General features: G+C 41.8%; 2 protein-coding genes across 4 annotated transcripts in view; both read right to left on the bottom strand.

Annotated features, from left to right (window-relative positions):
• The window catches only part of dnajc6 (DnaJ (Hsp40) homolog, subfamily C, member 6), a 36,262-nt gene extending 33,833 nt beyond the window's left edge, over window positions 1-2,429 (bottom strand). The window contains exons 1-2 of one of the 3 annotated variants that reach the window (XM_086225073.1): window positions 2,242-2,429; window positions 1,967-2,078 (exon numbers count right to left, since the gene is read on the bottom strand). The gene's annotated coding sequence lies outside the window, so the exon portion shown is untranslated. The other 2 variants (XM_086225075.1, XM_086225074.1) reach the window with 2 other exon arrangements.
• Window positions 2,430-3,015: 586 nt separating this feature from the next.
• Window positions 3,016-12,450, bottom strand: ak4 (adenylate kinase 4). Its single transcript, XM_086225079.1, has 5 exons — window positions 11,956-12,450; window positions 11,057-11,176; window positions 8,465-8,637; window positions 6,415-6,533; window positions 3,016-6,152 (listed from the first exon to the last, which is right to left on the bottom strand). Exons 1-5 carry the CDS (start codon window positions 12,095-12,097, stop codon window positions 6,026-6,028), a joined length of 681 nt encoding a protein of 226 aa, XP_086081205.1. The 5' UTR covers window positions 12,098-12,450; the 3' UTR covers window positions 3,016-6,025.
• Window positions 12,451-13,256: the final 806 nt, after the last annotated feature.

The raw sequence follows: 13,256 nt of genomic DNA, 5'->3' as shown, positions 1-13,256 counted from the left end.
AACCCTTCAGGTGCAGCGCTAGAGTGGCGTGCTGCTGGGGGGGGGGGGGGCTGTTATAGTCCTTCTTTATTGCAAATCAAAGCGTTTGTGGATCTCTGAACAAACAGATGGATAAAGGTGACGTGGATGAAACTGAACGATGCACTCCAGAGTTCGTACATGGACATTTTTGCTGCATTCTGTATCACCATGATCACTACACTTTGAGTGTGTGGATGTATTTTTCTTTACTTCGTTCCTCTTGCTTCACCGCAGTACTTCTACCAAGTCCCAACTCGAGCAACATAGTATTTTCAAATGATAAACATAAAAGAAAATAGATGGAATCATTTGACTTCCGTACACCTGGTGTCTCAGAACATTTGTAGGTGAAGTGTTATGGATCCTGGGTTTACCAGTAGGGCTGCTGCACAGACTTCTGCCCAAATCACACGAAAACCAGTCGAGCTCCACACTCTCCTGATCTGGCTTTGATAAAATAGTCTGGACTACAAAGGAAGGAGATTTTATTACAACTTTTTAGACATCCATTTACTTCCCTTGAAAAAAAAAAAAATTTGCTAAAAGCCTTCCAATGCACTGCTCGTGTTACTGCTTCAAGCCAATAATGCAACATGACACTGCCGGTGGCCTCCTACAAAAGCAGCTGTAACATTCTTTTCGTTGTCTTTTTTAAAAAATTTTATTTTAACTGTCGTTCTCAGGGATATATAGAGGATTAATGATTATCCCAGCACCCGGTAGAGGCAAAAACCCAGGAATCCGCAGGATCAGCAGGAGGACTCACTTGACAAGTCAGACATTGGACTGCAGCTATAAGGGACAGTTTATCCTCCAGCTGAGCCTGTAAGATTCTTGTTTTCAGTGGTTAAAAAAAAAAGGTTATCCCAAACGAAAGAGGCAGTCTCTCCTGTTGAAACATGCTTCAGTGTCTGTAGACAGGAAAAGTCTTTTCAACCACCTCAACTGCCTCAACTTAAACTGATGGATAAATCACACTCAAAATAAAAGAAAAAAAGCCATAAAAACCCTAGGTTTGACATTATATATTTGGAGAATTCTTATTATGTCGTTTTTATTTGCTGAAAATAAAACAACTGGACCGCGGAAAACAAATAACTGTGTCTTATTTCTTCAACGTGATCCAGCCTACATCCCGAGGCATGAACGACTCCGGCTTCAGGACATAAGATAAGTCGGTCACAAATGATCAAGAACATGAAAACCATTGGGGGGGGGGGGGGTGTTGAGCCGATCACGTGACACGCGTGTGACGCTGGTGGTGATGTGACGGTGCGGTATTGGTCAACACGTGAGAGAAACCGTCCTCTCAACATAGAGCAGCAGCAGCAGCAGCAGCCATGGATGAGGAAGCTGATGACTTTGATCATACTTGTGATGACGACGATGACGATGATACAAAAAGCTTCCGATTCCCTCCGGATCATATTTCATGATATAGTCCCAGCACCTGCTCCTTGGTTATAAAACTGCCTGTAATTGTTGTGTCGTTAGAATGTAACGGTGGCGGTCAAAACTGTTGTTTTTTTTTTTTTAATCTTGGCATGTTAATGATGAAGATAGTGCAAAATCACGCACATGTGCGGAAAAATATAAATAAATATATCAACACCCAAAAATAACCCAAATGATGTCAGGCATCAAACTCGAGTGCGCATTTCGCCCAGCAGAGACGGTGGTGATTTAATCTCAATTCCACTTCAAATGTCAGGTCCCCCCCCCCCCCCCCCCCCCCCATCACTCGAACATGTTGATGTCTGAGCAGAGATGCACTGACAAGGGGTGAGGTGGGGAGTTGGGGGGGGGGGGTGTTTTCAGAGGTAACCAGATATTATGTAACACCCTCAGACTATCCTCCGCTGCCTGGTTTCCAATGAGACTCGCTGCTAATAAAGACACAACCCATGCATCCTTATCTAATGAGTAGAAATACACAATTGTTTACCTCTCAGCGCGCTTTCTAGCATTCTCCCCGCAGCTCCGTCCTGTTCCCGTGCTAGAGATGCGCCTCAGAGCCCGGCTCCTCTCTCGGACACCGACCTTTGATTTGTCATTCGCTGCAAGTCAAAGGTCAAAGCGTTAAACGTCCCGTGTGTGAGGCGCAGTCGTAGAGGAATCACCCCCCACCACACATACATACACACACACACACACACACACAGACTACCAGTCTATGCAAGTATACAGAGGCGGCGCCAGCCTTCGGTATCATATAATCACATTTTGGCATAGATGAGCAACCAACAAGGTCCCGCGATGGCGGTGAAGGTAAATCTGTAGACGACGTGGATGAGTGTGAGCGAGCCAGCCAGCACGAGCTGCGTGCATGTTCATGAATCTGTGCGGAGGAAACTGCGCCGCTCAGCGCATCCTGCCCGAGCTGTCAGCCAGGACAAAAACGAAAAGAAAAAAAAAAAAAACTGGAGGGGGGGGGGGGGGGGGAGAGAAAGATTCTGCAACGCGCGATGATGCAGTCATGGGATCACATTAATAGAAACATTTTACCGATGATACCGGATACGAGCAGGATATCCGGATTATTGTTGATATGAAAACCAAAAAAAAAAAAAAACAATTCACCAACAGTAACACCTCCACGTGAGAAGTGGCGTTCAGAAAGCTTGGAAATGCAAATGTCAACATATGTTGGTAAGTAATAACGTGATAAAAAAAGATGGAAACAGCCTCTCCGCCGCATGCACAACCAACCCTTGAGCTCCTTCTAGGTGTAAACAGATGAGATTTGACTGTGTAATCCGTGACAAGCGAGAGCTCCTCCCAGACTCTCGTGCACATGGGAGTTTATTTGCAGTTCTGAGAGGATTAGAAAAGGAAGACAGTATTCTTCCTGCATGTGCTTACGCATGTACCAGCTTTTGTTTTTAGCATAGCTAGATCAGAGATGGGAGGGTCATTCAATATTTATCTTTGCAAGAAAGAAAGAAAGAAAACCAGTGAAACTCCTACTAACTAGTCCCATAAAAAGACAATACATCCATGAGAAAAAAAACCCCCAAACAAACCTGTTTATTGTCCCTGGAATGTAACATGTTTGGACAGCATTAAAACGGTGAAACCCCCGCTGATGTTACACAAAAGCCTAGGGGTGCGGTCATGACAACTTTCACTCCACACCTACTGACAGCACATCTGGCCATCTATGTAAAGGCACATTCCGCCTGAGCCCAGGAGTAGACATGGAGAGGGGGGGGAAAAAAATGATAGATAGATATATATATGTAGTTACCAAAAGATTTCACTTCTTTTATTTTAAGTCCACAAGATATGATTTTTCTGGCAATGTAAGCATTTCGAGGCTACATGATACAACTTGTTCCCACAAAGTAATCAAAGGATGGGAACAAGTTATCCAACAATCTCATGGCCAGAAAATAATTCAAGTTTTGCCATTATTGTTGTTATAATCAATAAATCGAGCGATCCAGGTATTAGTTGAACTCATCTGTATATTTGTATTTGCCATGACCACTCCGAGGCTCCGTACATTCCAACTTTATCAACGTCATACATTTGCTGACAGAGACACGGACGAGGGATGACATTTTGCACACATTCACATCTTATCTTTCAGTTTCGCTTAAATGAGTATTTTCATATCTTTGGTTTCCCTGTTGCAAAATTGTCCCAAATCTTCAATCTGTACAACAACAATCAGATAGGGACAACAACAGAAAGACAGTCAAAATAGTGACATCGGTGTTTCTCAGGGCCAGTTAAGTATATTTCACTTTTTAGATACTTCATAATCAACTGAAGTGACATAAACTAAGTAGCCAGCGTTTATAGAGCTGGGGAATATATTTAAAATGTAGCTGTTGATCTTTATTGCACAGGTGGATCACATAAGAGTTATCATAAAACAAAACATACATTCTGTCGATATTGCTTGGAGTTTTTTTGAATGTGGGTGACAGTATTTACAAAATTGGGTTTTTCAGGGGGGTTGATCTACTGACATGTTTACCTTGAAACTGTGATTTTCAAATGAAACAATGTGAAAACAGGTCATATTCATACCACATCTCTGGAATAACTAAGTCAAAATTTCAAGGCAACCACACATTTTCAAAGGAATATAATAATAAAGGCACGCTATATTCTGTGCAGCCACAGGGTGTGCTGTAGAGCTCCTTCTAGAGCCAGTAGTGCCAGCCCAAGAAGAAAAAGAAGACAGGGATTCTGCAACAAAAGTGAAGTAGATTGTACAGTGCATATTGTTATGGATATATTTTTATAAGCATAAACTGTTTCTCTGGAACAATTGCAAAACAGCTGATTTGTGCGTATTAAACAGCATATGTCACAGCACGCGAGTTTTTTTTTTAGGTTTCAACATTGTGAGCAAAATTTGACTCAACTGCTTTAAGAGAAGCTGCAGTTTCATGTCATGAAAAGCTTGCACTTAGAAGCGATTCATCTTGATCTCACTAGCAAAGCAATATTGTTTCATAAAATCAAAATCATAATCCTATAACAGCAATTCAACAAATACGGGAGCATCTGAAAATAATCCCTCAGTTTTCTCTCATAAAAGTGTAATTTTTATTCTAGCAATAATTTGATATGCGAGATGATATTGTAAATTGTGGTCTGCTTTGTTCCTCAGGAGGCACAGTAGAATGAGGGATCTGCGGTTCTCCTCTGGTTCTTTACCTCAAGGAGGTGGGAAGTTGGAACGATACACGAGCCTGAGACGTTCCATACAGATGCATCGGGGTTCAGACCAGCCGACTCTTAACTCATTTTGGCCGCAGCAACCTCATTCTTTCAGTTAAAGGGTGACCAAGGAGCGCTGGACTGTAACTCGACTGACAAGCAGAGTTTCACCCTCAGCTCACGCTAAAGGAGTTAGCTTTAGCTTGTTTCTTAAGATAAGAGGAGACACCCCAACTTTCTGGTAATATGCTTGATTTTTTTGAAATTTTTGGTTCAACATTTGAACAGATAAAAAGCTTCGTTGACTTTTATGCATTTTCTCTTTTGCTTTTTTTTTGGTTTGCCACATCTGTCTAGATCCAATTTTTATTCTGTGTTAATTTTGGAAATCAGAAATGGGGCGGCATGGCTCTGACATGCCGAGGTGTCCTTCAGTAAGACAGTGAGCTCCCGATTGCTCATGAACCTGTTGGCGTCTTGTAAGGCAGTCTTCACCATCAGTGTATGAATATGTGTGTGAATGAGGCAACATTATGAGACACCTTGAGTGCTGTTAAGTGAAAACTTGACATACAAATAGAGCCCATTGATTTTTGTAAAGAATCGTTTCCTGCTGATTGCTTCCAGAACTTTGTGACACACCTAGAACGGTGGCCCCCAAACTTTTTAAGTCCTGTCCCCCCTGTAACATTCAACCTCCTGCTGTGCAGCCCCTTTATCACCACAGATGGCACTAGCACCAAACCTGGCTAGGCTAGCACCACTAGTGCTTATGCTAGCTCTGTGGCTAGACATGGCAATGGAAGAAGAGTCGGGACTATCCTTAAGCTGATGTACTTCATTCACTGACTGTTTGTGCTGCACCCATGGGTGTGGGCAAGAGCATTTCAACCATTGATCCATATTTGAGGCAGCATCTTGGTTAAAAAATGGGCCTACTGAATTTTTTTGACCTGGGCGGAAATGGTCATAGGACTACTGGGAACACATTCCCAGAAGAAACACGGACAGCCAGGATTGGATCTTTGCAGGATGTGATTACCTAACTTTGTGTATTCCTGGGGATCTGTGGACCCCAGTTTGGAATTATGGATTTAAGATTATTGATTTCCGGATTTAAGGATCTAATGATTTTATTTAGGTAATGGCATGAGGCTCTTTGAATTAAAAAAATGCGATGACATCACAAACCATTTGGATGACCTCATCCATCTCTCTAATATCTGTTATGTAATTAGGAAACTGAGAGCTGAGAATAAATCCAGCGGTGGAAACATCACCCCACTTCCTCCAGCTGTTCCCTCAGGTCTGTTCATCTAAAGAAGTGTCAGGGTGTTTGGGGTTGGCAGGCATCTGATGGTGGTGTGTCCATCTTGGTGCAGAGGAGAGAGTTGATGTAAGGCCAAATCCGGTCGGTATCGGTACCAGAAAATGAATGCAGGATCCCTTGTGACCTGTATGGAGGCACAAGACCACAATTAAGTACCCTATCATATGCTTTTGAAATGCTGTTGTCATGCTACAATAGGGAGAATGACAAACATGTGCAAGTCAGAAGTTTCTGTGTTCAGAATCACAAAACGCACAATAAATCACGTGACATAGCTTAAACTTAGCAGTAGCTTTCTAACTCACACCCGCACAACCAATAATTTAGCTACAAAACACACTTCAGGAAAGTGAAGAGCCTTGTCTGAAAGAAAGGACATTACTGACTTGTATAGGTCAATGACAGGCTTGGCCACGTCTTTGTAGTGTCTCAGTCTGGCCATCAGAGCTTCTGGCTTATCGTCATCATGCTGAATCAGTGGCTCCCCGGTGATGTCATCCTTGCCCTGGAGAAGACGCCACAATATCACACGCACAGACTGCCACACTTGAGACAATGAACTGATATTTGCACCATGATGCGGATTTTTAACGACTAATTTGTACCTGATAATGCACGCTGAAACCTATGGAAAAGATTTACAGTCAATGCAATATCAATAATCATGATCATTTCAAGTTAAATTCAAAAAAAGTCAAAGAGTGCATTACAGATTCCTGTGATTCAATCGACAAAAACATTATGCAAGCGACAGAGCCTCTTTCTCTTTTGACATCTCACCAAGTCCAGAACAACTTTATAATGTGATGTTTGACAGAAGCATTTCCTTAACAGCAGTAAACAAACTGCCTCTCTGACAGAGATCTTATCTGTGGCCATGACATGCAGGTATGTACAATACTGTACGTGCTTCAGATATAGAGTGACGCAGTGGATATGTATGTAACTGAGTATTATGTGTGTTCTATCAGTAGGCAGTAGCATGATTATCCACACAAATCTCTGTGTGCTTCTCTGGGACAATTATGATCTATTCAAGCATCTTTAAGTACAGGATCTAAGGTGTACCATGGAAGTGGCTTCTCAGTCCCCAGCGGACCTAAACATGCTCCCTGACCACAATGTGAAAAAGCCAGAGTTGCTGCCAGCAAACGTCTGGCATAAAGCACAAAGGGGTTATTAGTTTCTTAATCAGTGCTGTGTTTTGGATATAACATAAATTAAACCTATCGTCTTTAAGAAGACAGATGCACCTGCATCTTGGCAAGTTGCCATTTCAAGCATGTATTCGTCAAGTTTCTGCTGAGGAAACAACTTATTTCTTGCGTGTCTGCCAATTAAATATTTCAGAAGCTACATTCTTAACCCTTTCTTCCCCAGAGTGTTTATTTTGTGCTCAATGTTCCTCTGACCTTTCCAGTTTTTAGGTTTTCTGCATTAATGTTCTATGATATTTGCTGAAGAGAAATTACAGCACACATGGAAAAGGTTAAGAACTACACAGGCTGTTGTCAGTGATAACATATTGTTAAAGAAACAACAATGCATCAGTAAACACAAGGAAGAAATCACCTGGAAAGCTCCTGACAAATTAAATAAACAGTGCAGTGCCTCATCATGCATACATGCGCAGTGTCTCTCTTAACGGGGCCATGCAGTGTTCATACACGCTGCCCAGGATCACTGGAGGTCCCAAAGCATGTCGACCAAGTAGTTTAGCATCAGGGATCCCAAAAGCCTCCCGAGGTAAAGCCATATACACAACAATCATCTTTCACACTGGTATGTTTTAGTTGTGATCTTTTTCATGTTTGTGCACCTGTATGGAACAAGCAGAGTGTACGCGCCTGCACCCGCCTGTTTAGATGCAGCTTACCATTTCGATATCTATAAATAGCATGAAAAATACTGTACTATTGAGTTTAGACCTGTTTTTTTGTTGCTCAATGGTGCTTTTGTTGCCTTAAAATGGAAATGTGCCAAAAAAATGCAGATGACCACACCTCTTTTTAAGATCGAGATAACCAGAGTCACACAATAGGCATTTGCTATTAAAACAGAGAGGTTGCTGGGTGGGAAAATGACAACCGCATTAGTTGGAAACTGGAGATGACACCTGAATTGTGCCAGCCGCTGTTTTTCACACGGCAGAAAATAGCGGCTCACATTTACCTACCGAGTCTTCAACACATGCTAATTATTTGGTTTTTGAAGCATGAAAGAAAAAGCGATATGTCAAAAAAAATTATTTTGCAGAGTGCGCAGGAATGAGTCTGAGTATAATCATATGACTCGTGTGTGTGTGTGTGTGTGTTTTTAAGTATCCCTGTTGCTAAATCAAATCACAACTTCTTCCCAACAATAAGCTGAAAGGACAAAGTTGTCCCCAAGAAAATCAACAATCATTTTCATACCTCAGACTTTAGACTGTCATACCTGCACTAGCGGTGGGTTGAAGCCCAGGTTGTAGACTCTGCCACTGGCTGGGTGAATCCAACGGTCACTCAGTCTCTCTCTCAGGGTCTCGTAGGGGATGTTGAGGCTGATGACCAGGTCAAGCTGACACAGATTGTTCAAGGCTTGGGCCTGCATAAGTGTCCGGGGAAAGCCTGGATAGAGAGTAATAAGTGGGATACTGAGAGCACCTCACCAATGTGGAATAGGTCGTTTCTAAGTTCTGCTCATGATTGTGAGTCTGTAACAGGCAGAAAAAAGAACCTTAATATAGGAGAACTTCAGGGAAACTGCATTTATCCTCTTAAAATAGTTGACATCAAGTAAACTTGGACTCAAGCATTGATGGTCTGTAGCATCACTAAATTATGGGTCTGACATTTCCTCTATTACCTCTAAACAGTCGCTAGCTCACACTGGAAAGACGGTTCATTCTCTGTGAAACCCTGAGGTCTGTATTTGTGTCAACCCATTAAGAAGATACTAAAATATTTACTGGAAAAGAAACAAATAATAAGACGGTTTAGCGATGTTAGATACAATATTAGCAAACCAACAAAGTGAGTAGGATTACTCATTTAAGATCTACTAATTTTCCATTTGAAAATTAAATTAACATTTGAAAAATGTTTCAATTTCTTCTTATTATCAATATTTTAAAAATTGAATGGATAAGTATTAAATGGATCATATAGGCTCCATGTACATCTGAACCAAATTTCTTCGAGTGCAGACACCCGGCTGTGACCAGGAGAGAGGGTACATTATACAATTATGGCATGACAACATTAATAAGCCGCTTTTCTGTTTCGACATGTCATCGGCAAACATGGGCCATAAAGAATGGTTTTCACACCTGAGGAGTCTTTTGACAGGTCCTGAATTTGCCATATAGCTCAAATGCTAAATTGTGGACAATGTGCAGATGATTGCATGTTCTTTTTTTCTGTTCTTACAGGTATGTGATGCTACACTACAAAAGGTCAAAATGGCTGCTGTGAAAAGAGCCTGTAACACCAAAATTGGATAACACACAGTGGATAACACATAGGTAATTGATGCCAACACACTAAAAACAGAGGCTAACATACTCATGACTACACAGCCTGGTTAGTTTTAGGCCACAAAAAAACAACCTGTGGGTTGACTTCTGTCAGGGTTATGTTTCGGAAAAAGTTACTATATCTTTAAGGACAATTAGAACAATGGCAGAAATAACAAGATAAACACATAAACAGGCTACAAAGTGCCAACAGAGGCTAACACACTGCTAACAGGGACTACAAGATTGGTTAAGACATTTCTAATAGATGCTAGCACAGGCTAATACATATGAACATGGTTGAGGTTAAGGGCAACATTATTCCTCTCTTGGAGCTCTGTGTTCAGGACCTGAACTCATTCATGGTATCAGTGTAATCTTAACTTCTATGTGACTGTTGGTTTGACATCAAGTGTTGCTTTGCCCCGCAGCGTAGCCCAATGCTAAAAATCAAAGCTAACCAGGAAGACCTGCCATTCCTTGGGTGGCCACTTGAGGCTGGCTCCAAAACAGAGCACAAATGCAGGAAAAATGCACCCCACTACCAAAAGAAAATAAAAATAAAGCAAGAAAATGCTCTTTCTTCTCTTTAGCTACTTTTCTGATTAATGACAACTTCTGCACAAATTGAAAAATTCTAAGGTCATTTTCACCTCAAAACAACTGACGTTTAATCTTTGTATGCAAGTTTTTTTGGGCTTAGCCTCAGTTTATTCCTTATGTGGTTTACTGTTAACCGGCATGTCTCTTTGTTTAGTGTGTCTGTGTATGTCCTTGAAATGCGGTGCCCTCTTCTCTTGCTAAACAAAATGTTTGTTTGCAGACCTGCGTGACACTATCATCAAAGTTTGTCTTCTCTTAGTGGCACCAGATAATATTTAACCTTGAGTAAGGCAGGCCGATCAGCTGAGCTAACCAAACACCATCTTCCTCCTGCATGTTTGCATGTCATTAAAATGCTGGCTGAACACCCTCCTGAGCATATTTATGCCTAGGATGTGTATTTTTCTAGTGAAAATTATTCTGTTGCACAGGGGAAAAATTACAATGGAAATGCAAATTATTATATAAATACAAACAGAGTGGCTGAATCTCTGAGGAGAGACCAATAAAACCGTCTTTTCCCAAACCTGCTTAACCTTGTGACAGAGATCAATACAGATTTGGCACTGAACATAAATACACTCAATCTGTGCTTTGCAAAATTATTAAAAACATAACAAATAATACTGCTCTTTTGAAGCATGGGCGACCTCTGATCTTGATTTTGCTTTGATTTTTTTTTTTTTTTTTTTTTAAATACATCAGTCCCTTTATAGGTTGTAGTCTTGGGGTTTTGGGGGTGGCAACTGGATTGACCAATCACATTTAAGGGGCAGCTGAGAGAGGCCTTCAGGGTGCTAAATAACACATTCTCTCACTACAAGTAATCGAGGAGAAAGAGGGAGGTTGTTGCATCAGAGTAAAGTGCAAATTGTGTTTCTGACTGAAAAAATAAAATTTAAAAAATCTACTGAATAATGTCCTCTTACCATCCAAGAGCCAGCTGTGGCCAATGAGCTGTTCCAGCCTGGGCAGCATCAGTCGGGTCATCACATGATCAGGGACTAGCATGCCTCTCTCCACAAAGGTCCTCACCTCCACACCTGCCTCTGATACACAAGACAGGTAAAGATAGATAATATATTCTTTATGTTAACTGCTTCTGGTTAAAATATTTCAAACTAACAGAACAAGCCCCTCCCTGTAATCTCTCCAGATTACGCCTGTTATTTAATATTTCACCTAGAGAGAGCAAAAGTAGGCCTTTGTGCCTTTTAATGTATCATTAATTTAGGATTCAACTGGAAAATCGGGACTCAGATAATCTGATAAATATCTATCACAAATCACTCAATATTTTATACATGGGGCAAGTTTGTGTTTTTAAACCAAATTAATGTGTAAAAATCACATGCGTTTACTGTAAGCAGCAAGCCAGCAGCGAGTCCACCGACCAGGCACACATGGTTTTACTTATGACGTCTCTTCCTTCAGCTCCAAGTTTATTATGAAGGTGCATGGACATGGCACATGCTGAGAAGCAAATGGATTCCAGTTGAGTAGCCATAGTGGGAGCGTATAAACAGACTCATTCCATGAGGTAGAGAACTACATCTATTATTTAAAGCTCTTCATTTGGGCATACTGCAAAGTCTCCACTAGATGGAAATCCGAAATTAGTGATCGCCGTGTAAAACAAACAGCAAAAGATACGTTTCGACAGATAGTTCACTCTAAAATAACGTTTTTCTCTGCGATGATTCAACTTTTGATGAGTTAAAAACGGCATTAAGAGGCAGAAAACGGAGGAAAAGCACTAACCAGGACGCGCCTCTAGCAACTTTTCTTCCCTGCACTTCTTTCTGCAGACTGCGCTGGTGTCTGTTACCTGTGTTTGCAGCTATTCCCTCCCGTAGAAAGTGACCACTGGACAGATACTGCAGCCCAAAGCTTTCCGCAATCCTCTGAGATATGGTTCCCTTGCCCGATCCTGGAGGGCCCATGATAGCAGCTCGGAACAACTTGGCCATGTCCTCCTACCAAACGCTGCCCCCGTGGGATGCTCAAACGTTATTTTCCCGTTTCTGCGCGAGGTGAGGAAGCCAATTAACCGTTAGTCTGATTAGAAAAACGCCCTGAATCGGTTCCGCGCGACAGTAATCACTTTCAATATTTAGCTGGGTTTTAAATATCCAGCCTCTCTCTTCAGACCTTCACCCAGAGCCCTCCCCGCACGCATTTGGGCATCTTGCTCTGGATCAAGTCAAAACGCCTTTCCCCGTCTTTCTTCCGTCCTTCTTCAAGATCAATTATGGTCGCCTGCGTCTTTAAGAACTGACTTTTTCCTCCGCGAATGAATGAGAGAATATCCACAACGCCCTATTTTTTTCTGCGCACATCATCTAGAAAAAATGCGGATGAGTGATCCGCACGAACCTCGCAGGGTGATATGGTTCTTGTAGTTTTTTTTGTTTGTCCAAGTGATTAGCAGTGGGAGGCGGACACGTTAGAGGAGAACTCATGAAGACGTCAACGAGAGCAGAAACCTTTCACGTCGAGGAGGTGTGACCCTAAATTGTCTGATGAGCAGGGGGGTTATTTGCAGTTATCAGGTCTTAACTCCATCGACTTATGGGAGTTTTTTTTGTTGTTTTTTTTAAGAACAACTTGTTGGACAGCGCCCTCCAGCATCACCACCAAACCATCCAGTATCATGTGGAAGAATTGTGTCCATCCCTCTTGTGCACAAAGGAGAAGTTTGCCCTGAATGATTTCTGGCAGATTGCCTCCATTCGATTCTTCCTGAGATTTGAAGAGTCGAGTGCCGGGGAGGTGGTCCTCTCCTCGAGACACATCATGCCACCCTGTCCGGAGATACTGGACGTTTTTCCTCCAGGAAAAACTGTTATAACTGTTATAACTGCAAAAGGGTTCCTAAGCAAATCAGATAAACCTGCACATGTTGAGGCTCGTCAGGGAATTGACTGCGATATCACGCATTTATGAATAATAACCTTAAATTTCACTTTCACCCAAATTTACACGCATATTTTATTGTAACGCAATTATCACTCCGTGCAGACATTTCGGGGCGAGTGTGCTCCCACCACTTGTTGACTCTCATACACATAAGAGCTTTTATTATTATTCCTCGCGGTCGGTGTGTGTGTGTGTGTGTGTGTGTGTGTG

This window comes from Aulostomus chinensis, chromosome 14 (assembly GCF_037954235.1).
Source record: "Aulostomus chinensis isolate RoL2024-O1b breed Wild chromosome 14, RoL_Achi_v1.0, whole genome shotgun sequence".
NCBI lineage: Eukaryota > Metazoa > Chordata > Actinopteri > Syngnathiformes > Aulostomidae > Aulostomus > Aulostomus chinensis.
The sequence above is the reverse complement of the archived record's forward strand: the minus strand, read 5'-3'. Positions and strand labels throughout refer to the sequence as shown.

Coding starts and splice junctions, on each gene's coding strand:
- ak4 (XM_086225079.1), bottom strand. CDS start 12,097: ATGGCCAAGTTGTTCCGAGCTGCTATCATGGGCCCTCCAGGATCGGGC. Junction 8,638..11,056: donor CCACAGCTGGCTCTTGGATG/GTAAGAGGACAT, acceptor CTCTCTATCCAG/GCTTTCCCCGGACACTTATG. Junction 6,153..6,414: donor CCTGTCATTGACCTATACAA/GTCAGTAATGTC, acceptor GCCTCCATACAG/GTCACAAGGGATCCTGCATT.